Source organism: Aethalodelphis obliquidens, unplaced genomic scaffold, assembly GCF_003676395.1.
Source record: "Aethalodelphis obliquidens isolate GAN/ISIS:26980383/991018 unplaced genomic scaffold, ASM367639v1 scaffold6, whole genome shotgun sequence".
In the NCBI taxonomy this organism is placed as follows: Eukaryota; Metazoa; Chordata; class Mammalia; order Artiodactyla; family Delphinidae; genus Aethalodelphis; species Aethalodelphis obliquidens.
In genome coordinates, this window is record NW_020837950.1 from 33,095,923 (window position 1) to 33,114,035 (window position 18,113).

The window sequence follows — 18,113 nt, forward strand, 5'->3', positions numbered from 1 at the left end:
GTTTGAGGAATGGCTCTGCCCGCAATGGGCAATTCTTTTTCTCTCCAGAGGTTTACAGGAAACGACAGAATGTGAGAGCTCTCACTCCCAGTTGCTGGCCGCTGGGGCACGAGAATCTGCGAGTTCTCACATCTAAAGCTCCCATGCTCACTTTAGCTGAAAAAGGGAGTAAGAACAGGAAGTGTCTGTGAGGAGTTTTGGTTTTCTTTTCCTCTTCTGGAAATGTGTTGTGTCAAATTACCACACGTAGATGATGTATGTGTTTATTTCTCTTTTTCTGATTAGAAAAGTAATGCATGCTCATTAGAGAAAATTTGGAAAACACAAAAAGTCAAAAGTCAAGAATAGGGATCACTAATAAGAACATTCTCCAGAGATCACTGCTCCGCTTTTGGGCTTATTTCTTTTCCTTTCATTCATTTACAATATGCGTATAATACAAACATACATCCACAATGTTACATTTGTATTATATTTTAGACAATTAGATCATATAAACACTTTTATGTCCTATGTCTTACACCGATCGCTGGCATTTTTCTATGTCACGAAATGTTCTTTGAAAATTTTTAATTTACAAACAGTGAAATGACTTTATGGCATACAGTTCTGAGTGTTGGCAAATATAGATTCCTGTCGCCACCACCACAGCCAGTGATCCAGAACAGTCTTGTCACTCCCCTCAAATTCCCTCAGGATGCTCCTTTTCAGTTAGCCCCTCCCCCTAGTCTTAACCCTGAAACCAAAAAGTTCTCCATTCCTATAGTTTCACCTTTTCCAGAATGTCCTGTAAACAGAATTATATGGTATGTAGCCTTCTGGTCTGGCTTCTTTCACTTGGCATGCTGCAACTGAGCCTCACCACACTGCTGCATTTATCCATAGTTAGTTACTTTTTATTGCTGAGTAGTATTCCACTGTATAGATATACCAAGGTTAGTTTATCCATTCACCAGATGAAGGACATTTGGGCTGGTAAACATAACTTTTCCTATTTGAATAATATTCCATCCTACAGATATACCAAAACATATGCAAAGAGTTCCCTATTAGTAGAATGTTTAGTTCCCCCTCATTATAAATAACCCTTAAATGGATGTCATTATACATAACTCTTTGCCTACCAAACATGTATGAATACACTTATATAGTATACATATATTTGAAGCTATCAACAAACATGCAGTGTGCCCTGCTGGTTGTATAAGAAAATATAAATATATATACATTCAATTCTACCAAAATTTTCTTAAAATGTTTGCTTATATAACAAACAGTCTGAGCCTCAATATGTTGCATCATTATGAAAATAAGAAAATAATAACTAGCTTTAATTCTAATGCAGTAGTTCTTTTTCCCTGTGCTGTACAATAGGTTCTCACTAGTTATCTATTTTATACATAGTAGTGTTTATATGTCAATCAAACTGTTAATGCAGTAGTTTTAACCGGTTAAATAGAACTAGCTTAATTTCTGAAATCCTGACCGTGTATATCATTCAAAACCCATTTCAGGACATTGTTTTCCCAGCAGGAAGCTTCTTTAGACAATGGAGTCACCTGGCGTACACAGAAAAAGAAGGATGACTGGGCAAGGGCAGGTTTCAGGACTGCAGGCTGCTTAGCGCAACATAGCTGAGTTTCTAGTTATTACAACTGAGCAACTGAAGCCAGACCCACTAAGAGAGGAAAGACAAAGCTGGCACTTCGTTCTGCATAAAGGGACAGGGCTTCTCTTTGAGTAGAGGTTGCTGCCCTGCAAATTAAAAAGGAAATAGAAAACATGTCAGTATTGGTGGATGACACCTACTTTCAAAAACATATATGCACACTGCGGAAAATTTAAATAGTACATGGGACGTCCCTGGCAGCGCAGTGGTTAAGAATCTGCCTGCCAGTGCAGGGAACACCGGTTTGATCTCTGGTCCTGGAGGATCCCACATGCTGCGGAGCAACTAAGCCTGTGCACCACAACTACTGAGCCTGCGCTCTAGAGCCCGCGAGCCACAACTACTGAGCCTGCATGCCACAACTACTGAAGCCCATGCGCCTAGAGCCCATGCTCTGCAACAAGAGAAGCCACTGCAGTGAGAAGCCCACGCACTGCAACAAACAGTGACCCCGGCTCACCACAGCTAGAGAAAAGCCCACGCGCAGCAATGAAGACCCAATGCAGCCAAAAATAAATAGATAAATAAAATACCTAGTACAGAAAGTTACAAAGCGAAAAGTGAAAGCTCCTTAGCTTCCCTATTCCCACTTTCCATAGAGAATCATCCTTGATAGTTTTGATTTGTCCTTCCAGGAATGCGATACACACTCCCCCCCCACACACACGTGTGTGCACACACACTCCCACGCACACACACAGACTCACATATCCTTTTATCTAAGTACAAGTGGAATCTACAACTTGTTTTTTCACCCAACAGCACATCTTGCACATACTTCCATATCGGTACACGTGGAGTTTATTCATTCTTCCTCATGGGTGAATTCTGATTGTATGGATGTACCATAAAGTTCCCCAACTTCCCTATTGATGGACATTACATCATCACAGTTTAACTGGTGAGGAAAAACCAGTCATGACATAAAGACACTGAGAGAGGATCTGGCCAAAATAGGGACTCTGGTCATAGCAAATAGGGTCTGACCACCAGATTTTTAAAAACAGAAATTACTGAATTCTTTGAAAACAATTAAAAAACAAACTTTTAAAATTATGAAACAATCTGAGGTTTTTATTCCCTGGATCCTGACTAGTGGCTGGGGTCCTTGAAAGCTGCTTACTCCATATGAGTGCTATTCGCCCCTTTTTTGCTAAAGGAATCTCGAGCAGCCCACAAATTTGTACTAGGGCTCCTCCTGCTGGACATTTTCTATAATTGCACTTCTAATTCAGTTAATGTTCCAGACAGTTCATTCAAAATTGATTAGTGTTTTTGCTGTTAAATAATTAACCAATTAAGACAAAGACAAATTTACTTTTACTTTTTAAGAAAATAAAATAATACAGAACTAAACAGTAATAATGAGTCTCCCTTCGTCTTTTTCCAGTTCTCACTCCCTTCCCTAGCCATTGGGAGTTTATCTTAGATCTATTTCTATCATTTACATCTATTATCATGCACAAACAGAATATAATTTTGTTTTCTTTCACTTTAGATGCATGGGTCCACTTGTCACATTTTAGCTTAAGCTTTTCATGTCACTGTGAGGCTTTGCTTGAGGGTGGTGTTTATGCAGAGAAAAAGCACATTATTTGCAGTTACTTTGGTTTTAAAAATTAATTCTAACTATTAAATTTATAAATTCAAAAGCTTGACTTTCCCATACACTTTTCTAGTTAATTTATGAATAGTATTCTTCTAATTTAAAAGCCTAGTCAACTCTGATAATAACTTTTAAGGGGGCTTCACAATTATTCCAATTTCCTGAATATTTTAAACTCAAGTTATTTTAGGTTAAATTATTTTAAACTTACATTTTAACACATTACATTTTCTTTATAAAATATTTTAAATGACTTTAAGTGAGCAAAACCTTCTCGAATACTTAATTCTAGTAAATCTAATAAATGTATAAAATTTAATCTTAATTCTCTTAAACATTCCAGTACTGATTAAAAACTTAGTAAAATTCTCTTATAACTTTCAACTAAAAATCCTAAGTCTGAAATAAGTTTTTTTGTTTTTTTTAAATCAGTTATTTAATCATTACACTTATATTGGAATCACAGGGCTATTCCAAGAGCTATTCTTAAAATGATAAACTCTCTAAAATGTTGTAAATAAATTAAAATGATGTAAATAAATTAAATATCAAAAAATACAGATTGTTCCTAAACTTACCACAAAAATAATGCGATTTGGATCCTAAACGTTTGCAGGTTCAAAGTCTTTTACCCCATTATTCCTAAGCAAGTGAAATTTGCCATCCCATTTCTGTGGCCTAGGGCCAGGGCACAGTGGGGGAACACATTTTGGAGAGAGAATTCAGGGCAAGATGGGAAATCTGATGTTTTCCCTTGACCCTGACTGACACAGCGAACCCTATGTCAGTAACATGAGTACGTCTGTTGTCTCATATCCTCACCAATCCTGTAGATTATCCATCTACTGAATTTTTGGCCAATAGTATAACCTGTAAGCATATAAAGTTGTTTTCTACATGTTTTTCACTTTAATTGTTTGTGAGAATTTTTCCATATTGCTGCATGATTATCATGATTACGGTTGTTTCACCTTCACCTCCAGCTTTATGGAGATATAACTGACACAAACCACCTACGATTGTTTTTAACGGCTACATTCTATTCCATGTAGTAAGTATAACCCTTTGATGTAACCATTCTCGTACCCTTGAATATTTAGCTCCAGCTCTCAATGTCTGCACTTCTGATACTGCATTATAGAGAATTGTTTGTGAACATCTGTGAGCATGTAGATTGAATCTATATTTTGAATCATGTCTTTAGAATAGGGTACCTAAAGTCTGACTTAGGTCAAAGATTATGAATATTTTTATAATTCTTGATACATATTATCAAGTTGTTCTCCCAAAGCATTTTAGCAACTTACAATGCCATCAAGCATTGAATAACATCTTTAAAATATTTTTCTGCTGGGCTTCCCTGGTGGCGCAGTAGTTGAGAGTCCGCCTGCTGATGCAGGGGACGCGGGTTCGTGCCCCGGTCCGGGAAGATCCCACGTGCCGCGGAGCGGCTGGGCCCGTGAGCCATGGCCGCTGAGCCTGCGGTCCGGAGCCTGTGCTCCGCAACAGGAGAGTCCACAACAGTGAGAGGCCCGCGTACCGCAAAAAATATATATATATATTTTTTTCTGCTATTTTTTGTCACGGTATGCTAAAGAAATTGAGGTGGAAATTGCCCCTTATTGAATGTGTAGTTCATTATTATTAGATCAATAAAATAATGTTTCATATTTGCCACTGATGGTTCCTCTTCTGTAAATTATCTACCAGTATTCTTTGCTAAATCATTTTTAAAGGAGATTAGTAAAATTCCTTCCAAAGTAATGAAAGTGGAGAAAACCTCAGCAAAGCGTGAAAGAGGGTTTTATTCTTGACGTTCAATGGACTTGGGAAAGAACTGTCATAAATAAATCTGTTCAACAGTCACTGAAAGAATGCCCAAAGAAAGAAAGAACAGGTCAGGAACTATAAACCTCTTACTTCTCTGCTGTGGTGTGAACCCCAGAAACATCTGGAGGCAGTGTGGTTCAGTGGGAAGAGCAAGGACTTTACACACCGACAGACCTGGGTGCCACTTCTGCCTCTAGCCAGTCCTGAGTGACTTTAAGGGGTCACTTAACCTCTCTGAACCTCAGCATCACTAATGGTGATCAAACTGCCCACCTTCCAAGAATGTGGTTGGATGTAATGAGATGATGACTCCGAAGACCAGGTTGACAGGCTGACATGGGCAAAGTGCTCAGAAAGACCTGAAGACTGGTGAGGAGAGCTGCCCTCATTCACAGTACAGAGTCTGCAGCAGGGGAGGGAAAAGCAGGCACCAGTGCCAGGGTGGCCCCACTTGCCTATTTTGGGAATGGCAGCGTAGGGTGCAACAGGTTTTACAGGAAGGAACTTTACACCATCTGTATCTGCATAAAGTTTAAAGTGTGTTTAAGGAGACAGAGTAAAACCAGAAAGACCTAAGTTACACAGTAACAATAAGGACATTTACCTCTCCAGACCTTATGAGGCCCCCTGCTCACTGGAGAGTCTCTTCTATTAAATCCCCCCAACAACTTTATTCCCCTTTTTTCCACCTACATGAGCCACAGCTGGATTCTGTTTCTTACAATCAAAATCTGTTACTTCTACACGTGATGCCCCTGCTCACTTCTTATAGGACAAACTCTTACAGGACCCGTGTCATTCCCTTCAGTTGCCCAGCCCCTTTCAACATCCTTTGTCTCAAATCTATGCCTCCCCAGGGTAGAAAAATCAATCATTTGTTCACTCATTCATTCGTTCCTCAGTGCCTACCAGGCTGCAGGCTCCCTCCTAGGTTCCTGAGTCACATTCATCAGCGAACAGAACAAGGAAAAGACGAGTTGATGTTCTAACAGATGGGAAACAGGTAATAAAAAACAAACTTAACAAGCAAATAAGTCAGAAGATGATAAACAAACACTATAGAAAAGAAAAGTAGAGCAACATGAGGGGGTTTGCAGAGCCAGAGCTGACGGTGCAGGCTGCAGCTTTAAACACAGAGGTCAAGGTTGCCTCAGGGAGCTGAGATGTGAGCAAACACAGTGAGTGAGTGAGTTGGCCACATGGGGAAGGACTTCCGGGCAGAGAAAACAGCGACCAAGACCCTGTAGTGGGAATGTGCTGTCAAGTCCCAGGAGGTCACTGTGGCTGAGGCCCAGTGAGGGAAGGGGAGGAAGAAAAAAGTTGGAGACAAGTGGGGCTGGGGGTCCTGGGAAGGCTGTTTGGCATTAACTCTGAGTGATGTGGGACTGACTGCAGGGCTGTGAGCAGATGAGTGACATGACTGAATTTTTAAAGGATTATTCCTTATACTATGTGCATGTTTGAAATTTCCCTCATGAACAATAAAAATAAAAGGCTAACTTCTTAGTAGCTGGGTTTCAAAGAGGCCCAGTGGCTCAGACCAGGCTGGTCACAGTAGATGATGGGATTTTCCATTAAATTTGTAAGTTGAATCAACAGGATTTTTTGCTGAAGGGTGAAAGAAGGGAAGGCATCAAGAATGGCGCTAAGATTTTAGGAACAGGCGTTTGGAGATTTTTGGAAAGGTGGGTCGTTACCATCAATTGAGACAGGGATGTATGGGTAGACCAACTGAGGGGTGTATTAGTCTCCCGTTGCTGCTGTAATAAACTCAGTGGCTCAAAACACCACAGTTTTATTTATTCTCTTACAGTTCTGGAGGTCAAGAGTCTGAAACCAGTTTCCAGGGTTAGTCGAGGTGTCAGTGGGGCTGCTTCCTTTTTGGAAAATCTGAGGGGAGACTCTGTGTCCTTGACCTTTATCTACCTTTAAAGTATATCATTCTAATCTCTGCTTCCATCACCACACTGCCTTCCCCTCCTCTTGAACCAAATCGCCCTCTGCCTTGTTCTTATGAGGACACTTACATTACATGCAGAGCCCACCAGGATAGTCCAGAATAATCTCCCCACCTCAAGATCGTTAACTTCATCGTATCTGCAAAGCCCCTTGTAATATAAAGTAAAATCCACGCATTCCAGGAATTAGGACCTGCCTATCTTTGGATGCCATGACTCAGCCTACCACCCTGGGTCAATTCAGTCCGGTTTGGGATGTGTTGCATCTGAAATATCTATTAGACATCAGAGTAAACTGCTGAATATACAAGTGTGGCGCTCAGTACAGGGCCTGGACTATAGAAATACTCATTTTGGAGTCACCAGCGTACAGATGAGATTTAAAGCGGTGAGACTGGATTTAAAGCAGAGATTCAATTTCCCAACCTCCCTGGAGTTAGAGCACAAACACGTGCCCAAAACTCTGCCAACCAGATGTACCCACATCTGGGTATAGCTGTGGGCAGAGTAGATTGAAACAGCAGATGCCACCGAGGGTTCATTGTCGCCGGGGGTGCCCTGGCACCAGCTCTTCGAGGCAGCCGTGGCAGACATTCTAGAAGGAGTATCCAGGCACGAGCATCATAGGAACTCCCTGCGGTGTCTGTGCCCAACAGGCTGCAGGGGGATCTCCCCTAGGGCAGCTCTGGGTGGGACTTTGGCATAGCCTCCAGCCCTGCTTCTCTGGCTCTCCCAGAAGACTCTGAGTGATCCAATATCCTTCAACACATCCCATTTCTGCTGAGCTACCTGGATCTGGTGTGCGATGCTTTGCGATTATGAGTTTCGACCAATGTGCTCCTTACTTGAACTTTAGGAACCTGAAGCCTGCGCCTGGGTCCAGGCTCCGGGGAGTCTTTCTAGTATCCTGTCTAGAAGGGAGGTTGGGCGCCGTCTTCACAACAAACCCATGTGGCAGTTCCCATTATTTCAGTTTTGTAGATGAGAAAAATGTCAAATTCAGGTCACCTGACTCCAACTGCATTGCTCTCACCATGGCCAGAAGGGTCAGTGTCCACAGGACTGTGGGCAGGAAAGCACAGGGTGTCTTCAGGGAAGTGGATCCAAGCCTGCAGTGAAAGTTTCCAGTGGGGAGCAGTGGGTGGTGTGTTTAGAAGGAGGTTCTTATAACCAGGAAGCCCAGGCCAGAAGTTTACACTCGGTAGCAGGGAACGTTGAGGTTTCTGAGCAGAAGGGACAGGAGAGTGGATTTCATTCTCAGGTGAGGAAAGTGAAGACCCAGGTACACAGACTGTTCTTTACTTCCTGTGAGAGGACTCCAAAACATGCGTGCCTAATTCACAGACAGTGAACAGCAGAGAGTGGGAGAGGACTTAACCTCGCCAGCCACCCTGGGACACATGCTGGTGTTGGTGGATGTCTTATCCCAATTTCTAGTCAAAAGCCTAACAGTCGCCAGGGTGAATTCTGGAAATCTCAGAGACTCGCTTCAGACCCACTCACTGGCTGGGTAGTCTTTTCTTGGGCAAATCCTTCATTATCTTCCCTAAGCCAGAGTTTCTACACCCCTGAAATGAGGGTAACAGAACCTATCCATATCGGTTCAGATATAGGTTTGGTTGCTGTTGAAAGGACCCCAAATCCCAGGGGCTTAGACAAGACAGATGTTTGTCTCTCTCTCTGTAACTGTGCAGGCTGCTACTGTGTTTCCATGGCAGGGGGCACCCAGCCTCCGTCTATGGCTTGCTCTGCCATGCCCAGCGAAGGTGGCTCGTCACCACACCTTCTGGGTCCATACACCAGCCAACAAAGGGGGAGGGAATGAATGTTCTTTCCTTTCAAGTCACCCACATCACTCGGCCCCAGAGGAAAGAGAGGCCGGGAAGTACAATTGTTATTCTTGGCAACCATGAGGCCAACTAACATTCAAGGGTTCTATTACTAAATGAAGATGGGAAGAAGAGCTATATGGGGATGATGAGCAGTCTCTCTGCCTGTCTGTTTGTCTGTCTGTCTGTCTTTCTCTCCCCGCTCTATGTCTATCTAACGGACTAGTTAGAAGGATGAACAGAATGTTCTATGCAATGCACACAGCACAGCCCCTGGCATACAGTCGATGTCCAGCCCAGATTAGTTCTCTTCTCCTTCTAGATGGAAAAATGGACCCTACAGACATTTATGGAGGACCTACTCTGTGCAATTGTGATGAGACACGCAAAGAGGAAGTTCATGCAATCTCTACGTCGAGTGTTGGAGACAGATGGTGAGGAATGAATTACAACATGACTGGAGAGAGGGAAGTGCTGTAGTTGGGTTGTGCACAAAGTCAATGGAGCACAGAGAAGGGAGTTCTTACATCCACCTACAGAATTAGGAAAGCCTTACAGACAAAGGGACATTTGGAGTTGGGTCCTTAAAGGTACATACAATTTTAGCAGATAGGAAAGGAAGGGAAGAGAACTCAGGTGTTGGCATATGAAATCTTCCTGCCAACACAAATCAAAACAACAATACAGGGCTTCCCTGGTGGCGCAGTGGTTGAGAGTCCGCCTGCTGATGCAGGGGATACGGGTTCGTGACCCAGTCCGGGAAGATCCCACATGCCGCGGAGCGGCTATGCCCGTGAGCCATGGCCGCTGGGCCTGCAAGTCCGGAGCCTGTGCTCTGCAACGGGAGAGGCCACAACAGTGAGAGGTCCGCGTACCGCAAAAAAAAAAAAAAAAAAAAAAAAACCAAAAGAACAACAATAAAGCATCATGTTTTATCCAGAAGACTGACTAAAATTAGGTATAGATACAGGTACAAGTACAGATAATACCCAGGGTTAGTGAAGAAGGGGAGAAAGGGGCACCTGCCATGTACTGTTGGTGGGAGCGCACACTGGGGCAGCTTTGTTGAAACATATCAAAATTCAAACTAAAAATACATCCTTTGACCCAGCAACTCCCTTTCTGGTAATCTTTCCTACGCAGACACTTGAACAAGAGCTCAAGGCATGCAATCAAGGATTATATTTCAGCATTGTTTATAATAATAAACAACTACAACCACAACCTACAATGAAGTCAGCCTATGACTGAAAAATGGTTACATAAATGGCGAGTGGCCATCCTACAGAACACTCCGCAGCCACTAAAAGACGGAGTCAGAAAGTACGCACAGACAGAAAAGGATGACGTCCTTATATCGTTAAGTGAAAAGGGGCCACAGCAGAACAGTCTGTCCAGCATGACTGCTCTTTGTACAAAAACAGAGGCAAGTAAATAAATGAAAATAAGACCAAACCAAAAACAAATAGATGCCTGGTAACATATGTGTATGTGTGTGTACTGGGATGTATGGGAGAGATGGACCAAAATGTTGAAAGAAATTACTCTGAGGAAATGGAAGTAGAGGGAAAAGGCTTCATCTTATTCACTGTTGATAGCTAAATACTGGAAACAATCTAAATGTCCACCTATGGGCAATGGGTTAAATAAATCATGATGTGCGCACACAACAGAACACCACAGATAGGAAAACAACACCAAGACACTATTATGCGAAAAAAGCACGTTGCAGAATCCTATGTATACTATCATTTATACTAATAGTATAGGGCTTCCCTGGTGGCACAGTGGTTAAGAATCCGCCTGCCAATGCAGGGGACACGAGTTCGATCCCTGGCCCGGGAAGATCCCACATGCTGCGGAGCAACTAAGCCCATGCGCCACAACTACTGAGCCTGCGCTCTAGAGCCCGTACTCTAGAGCCCGTGCTCTGCAACAAGAGAAGCCATGACAATGAGAAGCCCGTGCACCACAACAAAGAGTAGCCCCCGCTTGCCTCAACGAGAAAAAGCCCATGCACAGCAATGAAGACCCAACACAGCCAAAAATAAAAGCAAATAAATTAATTAATTTTTAAAAATAGATACATTAGGATTGAGAAATGTAAACCTTACCACTTAAATGGAGTCAGGAGGTCAGAAGGGGGAGCTCTCATGCAGTGCCACTCATCAACTATAGGAAGAATTGTTGATTACAGACCCCAACAGAATCATCCACAGGAACAATCATCAATCATCAACAGGCCACAGCAGGAGAGATGTACACTGCATCTTCCGTAAGAAATCGACCACCCCAGCAACTCAGCCAATGAGAAACTGTCATCACCTTGAATTCTCACTTTTCTCTGACGGACTTTCATTCAAAACACCCTCTCCCTACTTCCTCCTTTTTCTCTATAAAATAAAGTTCCTCTCCTTCATTTATTGGACTTGTCTATGGCTTTTGCTCTAGCCTGCTTGTCCCGAACTGCAGTTCCTCTGCTATTCCCAAATAAACCCATTTTGCTGGTAAAATAACTGTCATCTCTAAGGGCAACAGAAATAAGTTTTAATAGGTCCTCCTGCCACCCCATTCCCAGCCTTTGTGCTGAAGCTGAGGCATCAGGGCAGACTCTGCTCTGTGGTACATGGCAGGGGTTCATTCAGCTCAGCTGCACAGATGTTCAGCAAACCTGCACCAACCCAGCAGCTCAGATATGAAGAGAAGTGCAGTGTAGAAGTACCAGTCTTACTCTGCAGCCAGACGTTTTAGGGGGTGGGTGTAAAATGATATTGCAATCCACCAGCATTCTGTAAATAGTACGGACTGATTATTTTGGGGAAGCACGGAAGTTGGGTTAAGACATTCACTTACGAATTTAAGGCACAGTCAGGATGAGTGCTGTGTTGCACACACTGTAAGAGCTTCACTGGTCTATAAAATGAAAAGAAGTAATATTTAAGGGATTATTTTAACGACTTTCATTCATCAAACATTTATGGGGGGGCCTGCAAGGTACTGGAGATACAAAGTCTTTGACCTCGAAGAGCATAGTTTCTTTTTAAAAATATTAGCCAGCATTTATTGAGCACTTACTATGTACCAAGAAATCTGATTACATATTTTACATAGATTATGTCATTTAATCCTCACAACAGCCAAACAAAGCAGGTACTATTATCATCTCCAATCTACAGTTGAGAAAGCTGCCCAGAGGAACTTGCCCAAGTTCTCACAGTAGCAAGCTGTGGAGCTGAACTTGAACCTCCACTCCAGAGCCCGAGCATGGAACCACTTCTGTTAAGGATGTATGATTTTGCTTGGAAAAACCTCTTGATAAGAATTTCGGGCAGGTTGGACTCGAAGCACACAGGTGATGGCTGGTGCCCAGGCTTCAGTGAAGAAAGTTAAATTGCTGTACAGTAGAGGTAGAAGATGTGGGGTCCAGGCAGCCAGGACGGAAGGGAAAGCAGCAGTGAAGACAGGATCCAGGTAACAGTGGGAGGAAGGCCAAGGAAGGATCTCTGGGTAGGGGGACCAGAGGGGACTCTGGAAGAACAGGAAACAGGTTCGGTCTATGGCACGCTATGTGACCCCTCCGTAGGACTCCCTACTTCTCAGTCTACACTATTCAGATTTTGTGTGTGTGTGTGTGTGTGTTACCGGGCCTCTCACTGTTGTGGCCTCTCCCACTGCGGAGCACAGGCTGCGGACGCGCAGGCTCAGCAGCTATGGCTCACGGGCGCAGCCGCTCCGCGGCATGTGGGATCTTCCTGGACCGGGGCACGAACCCGTGTCCCCTGCATTGGCAGGTGGACTCTCAACCACTGCGCCACCAGGGAAGCCCTATTCAGATATTTTTTACAAGAGTAGTTTGTTATTGCTGTGTTATGTCCCCCCAAAAAGATGCATTGAGTTTCACTGGGTCTGGATCAATACAGCACTAAGCAGAAAACAATCAAGAGACAAGAGAGGCTCTGAAGAAAGACATCGCCAAAATTTGCAGGAATTCTGGGGAGAACTTTCAACTGCCACAGGACAGAGGTCAATGTCACCTGAATTTTGAGAGGCATCTAGCTTGAGTCTGATTTTTTAACCTTGTTCGCTCTCCCATGTTAAGCCTGTTGTTATCGCCTCTGGGCTCCCAGGAGCAATAAAAACCCTACCTTAACACAGAAAGAGCCCACGAGCAGTACAAAAATGGGAGTTGGGAGGCTGAGCCAGGCAAGGGAGGAGCCCTGAAACCAGCTTTGGTAGGGTAAACTCGAGCCAGTAAAAGCAGGCTGAGACCCTGAGGCTCACAGCAGTGAGTCAGGAATGAGACCCTGGCTGGGCTCCCACACTTGACCTGATGACTTATAAAAAGACAGCCTCCTTGGGGGAGGTCCTGGACCAAAGCAAAGGGGTCATAACTGTGGAATTTTTAGCCATATTTTTCTCTATCATTGAGCTGTTTTAGAATAAGAATTACCTTTTATTTAATTTACTAAAATCTGATGCCTTGATTAAGAATTAGAGTTCTATAGTAGAAAGAAAAGAGGAATCTTCAGGGCCACACAATGCTGGATTCAAAATTCAGCTCTGTCACTGAGTGGAGACCTTTGGGAACTTGCTCAACCTCTCTTAACACTTAATTTACCCATCCATGAAAAGCGGATATTTATATAAACCTTAAAAATAGACAAAACTAGGGCTTCCCTGGTGGCACAGTGGTTAAGAATCCACCTGCCAATGCAGGGGACATGGGTTCAAGCCCTGGTCTGGGAGGATCCCACATGCTGCGGAGCAACTAAGCCCGTGAGCCACAACTACTGAGCCTGCACTCTAGAGCCCGCGAGCCACAACTACTGAGCCCGCGTGCCACAACTACTGAAGCCCGCACGCCTATGGCCCGTGCTCCACAACAAGAGAAGCCACCGCGGTGAGAAGCCTGCCCACCACAACAAAGAATAGCTCTCGCTTGCCTCAACTAGAGGAAGCCCGCGCATAGCAACGAAGACTCAACACAGCCAAAAGTAAATAAAAATAAAATTTTGAAAAAACAGACAAAACTAACCTATGCTCTTACAAGTCTAGAGAGTGGTTACTATTGTAGGCAGGTGGGGATCCTGAAAGGGAAGCCAAAGGGAGACTAGGGGTGCTGGTTGTGCCCTGTTTCTTGATCTACATGCTGGGTACATGTGTATGTTGAACTGGTGAAAATTCATCCACCTGTATACTTACGGTTTCTGCATTTTTTCTGTACACAGATTATATTTCCAAAAAAGAGTATGTGCTTCACTTTGTTTTCAAAAGAGGGTGATAACAACACCTAACTTGAGAGATTCCTGAGAGCATTAGCAATAATAGATGAGTAAAATGGTACAGCCTTAAGCTGTGGAAGAACAGCTTTGAGGGGCTTGTTCTCCTGGGGAGTCCAGAGTAGGGGGAGACCCATACTTCCAGGGGCTTTGCTCAGGTGGGACAGTTACCAGGTCCACGGAACTTTTGAGACAGCAGAGGGCAACAGGGCCGCCTGGACGGTCACGGACACTGGCAAAGACTGCAGATGTAATGTGCACCCTGCCATACCCACAAACGTTCGGGAAAGCCACTAAGTCCTTGCAGTGTTGGACTCTAGCCCCTAAGGAGACAAACAGGCCTGCAGACTCAGGTGCCGACACAGAGAGAAGAAGGAAGCAGCAAGGTGAGTAATTCCCAGTCCAGGGGAGGGCTTTCAACCGTTGCAGGGTTTGAGCCAAATTTACCTACATTTCCAAGTATCAGGAATGCCCTGAAACAATCTCTGATTATACGTATATAAAGTGCCTGGCCCATAACGTGCTCAATAAATGGTAGCTATGATGCTTTTCCTGTTGGTCCACAGTCACCATGCATCTCTCTGTAAGTATCTCAAACTCCACCTTAGCACATGTCATGTGCAGTGTGGCATCCAGAGATGCAGGGACCATAGTCCCTGTTCTCAGATGACGCACATGCAGTAAGCGAGTGAAGAGAAAACTAGACATACACAAATGACAAAGGGCTGCTGTCTGTCCTTTAGCGTCATTAAAAAGGACTCTGGACAGAAGTGGGCGGGGGCCAGGTGGAACCCTGGCCAGAAGGCCCTCCCAGTCCCCACACCCAGTGACAACCCAGAAGGCACAGTTCCATGGCCTTTGGAGCTGATCTCTGAAAAACCTTTTCGGCAACCCTCTGCTCCTCCTTTGAATATATACACTGACTATAATATGCCACCTACTTGTAGTCATTGATACAGCTATACTGGAAACCCATTTTCTCCAGTCTCTCTTCCAGGATTTTCACACTGCCTTCTCCACAGGATTCCCTGAAACACAAAAACATAAAAACTATCAAAATAGAAGGAGAAGAGGATGGGGGGAGCTGTTTCTGTGTTAATCAAAAAATATTTTGACCGTGTGCTCCCTAGATGTTCTCCTCTCTGGAGAAATACGTGGCAAATTCTCTGGACCCAAAAAGGCTGCCGGCAGTCAAGCCGCGGGTGCCCAGGACAGGGTGCTCTGAGCCTTCAAACCTGCCCGAAGTTTTGCGAGTCACACGCCTTCGGAGGGCTTCTGCCGGCGCATGCGCGGTGCTCCACAGGGCTCATCGTAGCCCCACCCGTCAACGCAGCACTGTGCTTGTGCGCCGAGCCTGACCAAAGGCGAGTGCCAGCCTGTTCAACCCAGAGTGTATTAAGTTAAGCTTCAAATGGAAACAAAAACATACATGTCAAAAAATACTAGAAAACTCAACTCAACAAAAGGGAAAAAAACCCAAATCTCACATCACTAGAGATAACTGCTGCTAACACTTTGGTGTACATCATTCTAGACTTTTACAGTATATTTATTCCCACAAGACTTTTAAAATATTTCAATGTGATTCTGTTGCCCAGCGCATTTTGTAATATGCATTTGCCCATGTCTGTGTCTATACATATATACCTCTCTGCCATTATTCTTAATTCCTGCCTGGTCTACCTTACATAATCAGAACACAGTTCATAAAAGCAGTCGCCTCTTGTTAAAGACCAAGGTTCATTCCTATATTGCAATGTCATTGACACTACAAAAAAACCTTGTTGAAGTTTCATTTTCATACACATGCTTAATTATTTGTTTCCTTAGCATACATTCCTGAAAGTAGGTTTTCTGTCACCGAGGTTTTGAATGCATTTTCAGGCTCTTGACAGCACTGCCACACTGAACCCCACGTTGACCACCCCAACAGAGTATAAGATGTCTATCTCCCCACGTTCTCATCAACAAGGATTCTTGCCCTCTCGACGGTCAGAGTTAAGCAGGCGGATTGATAAAGGCAAAGAGAGGTGGGTACAACACTGCCAGCTGTGATGAGTAGGTATGTTATTCACGTTGCAGACAGGATCCGGCCTCAGTTTACCTGGAGTGGGAAGGTGAACAGCCTCCCCACTATAAAATTAACAGAGAGGGAGTGTACAGGGAGGAAATGAGCCATTGGAGGAAGTTTTCACAGAAGTGGAACTCTAGGCATTACGGGAATGAAGAGGGTAAGGTGTTGTGTGACATCATGTTTTAGAACCTTGCCAAAATCTGGGACTATGTCCTTCTCTGGGCCAATTTCACTACTTAGAACTTTTTGGTAAGCAATGACATGGAGGTTTCAGGACACCTAGACACAGAGCTCAGTCAATGGGTTATTTAACCTTTTTTTTTTTTAATAAAAGAAATCAAAGCAGTGCTAAACACAACTAGCTATCAGCCATGTGATTTTTCACTCTCTATGATTTTTTCTCCTAAAATCTAAGCAGTTTGGGAGCCCCATTTTCTTAGCTCATGAACTGCACCTCCATCCTGTGGCACAGATGTGGACAACCAGGTGTTCTTACCCCTTTATTATCTCTCCTGACACAGGAATAATGTGCTGAGATGACAATGAATTGCAATTTCCTTATCTCATTAAAAACAGATTCAAAGAAAACCAAAATAAACGAATGTGACCTAATGAAACTTAAAAGCTTTTGCACAGCAAAGGAAACCATACGCAAGACAAAAAGACAACCCTCAGAATGGGAGAAAATATTTGCAAACGAAGCAACTACAAAGGATTAATCTCCAAAATATACAAGCAGCTCATGCAGCTCAATATCAAAAAAACAAAAAACCCAATCCAAAAATGGGCAGAAGACCTAAATAGACATTTCTCCAAAGAAGAAATACAGATTGCCAACAAACACATGAAAGGATGCTCAACATCACTAATCATTAGAGAAATGCAAATCAAAACTACAATGAGATATCATCTCACACTGGTCAGAATGGCCATCATCAAAATATCTAGAAACAATAAAGGCTGGAGTGGGTGTTGAGAAGAGGGAACCCTCTTGCACTTTGGTGGGAATGTAAATCGAGACAGCCACTATGGAGACCAGTATGGAGGTTCCTTAAAAAGCTAAAAATAGGGCTTTCCTGGTGGCGCAGTGGTTGAGAGTCCACCTGCTGATGCAGGGGACACAGGTTTGTACCCTGGTCCGGGAAGATCCCACGTGCCGTGGAGTGGCTAGGCCCGTTAGCCATGGCCGCTGAGCCTGAGCGTCCGGAGCCTGTGCTCCGCAACAGGAGAGGTCACAACAGTGAGAGGCCCGCGTCCGCAAAAAAAAAAAAAAAAAAAAAAAGCTAAAAATAGAACTACCACATGACCCAGCAATCCCACCACTGGGCATATACCCTGAGAAAACCATAATTCAAAAAGAGTCATGTACCACAATGTTCATTGCAGCACTATTTACAATAGCCAGGACATAGAAGCAACCTAAGTGTCCATCAACAGATGAATGGATAAAGAAGATGTGGCACATATATACAATGGAATATTACTCAGTCATAAAAAGAAACGAAATTGAGTTATTTGTAGTGAGGTGGATGGACCTAGAGTCTGTCATACAGAGTGAAGTAAGTCAGAAAGAGAAAAGCAAGTACCGTATGCAAACATGTATATATAGAACCTAAAAAAAAATAGTTCTGAAGAACCTAGGGGCAGGACAGGAATAAAGACGCAGATGTAGAGAATGGACTTGAGGACATGGGGAGAGGGAAGGATGAGCTGGGAAGAAATGAGAGACTGGTATTGACATATATACACTACCAAATGTAAAGCAGATAGCTAGTGGGAAGCAGCCGCATAGCACAGGGAGATCAGCTCGGTGCTTTGTGACCACCTAGAGGGGTGGGATACGGAGGGTGGGATAGGGAGGGTGGGAG

At 43.7% G+C, this 18,113-nt stretch overlaps 1 protein-coding gene across 20 annotated transcripts in view; it reads right to left on the reverse strand.

Moving 5' to 3' along the window:
- The window catches only part of BST1 (bone marrow stromal cell antigen 1), a 47,970-nt gene that overhangs the window by 16,698 nt on the left and 13,159 nt on the right, over nt 1-18,113 (reverse strand). For 6 of the 20 annotated variants that reach the window (XM_027103314.1, XM_027103307.1, XM_027103309.1 and 3 more), the window contains exons 7-8: nt 15,113-15,199; nt 11,746-11,805 (exon numbers count right to left, since the gene is read on the reverse strand). In XM_027103314.1, the coding sequence (XP_026959115.1) occupies nt 11,746-11,805; nt 15,113-15,199 (147 nt within the window). Of the gene's footprint in view, nt 1-249; nt 1,756-6,014; nt 6,091-6,884; nt 8,287-9,701; nt 9,728-11,006; nt 11,065-11,745; nt 11,806-11,831; nt 12,421-15,112; nt 15,200-18,113 lie in introns of those variants that run through there. The other 14 variants (XR_003432194.1, XR_003432197.1, XR_003432193.1 and 11 more) reach the window with 11 other exon arrangements.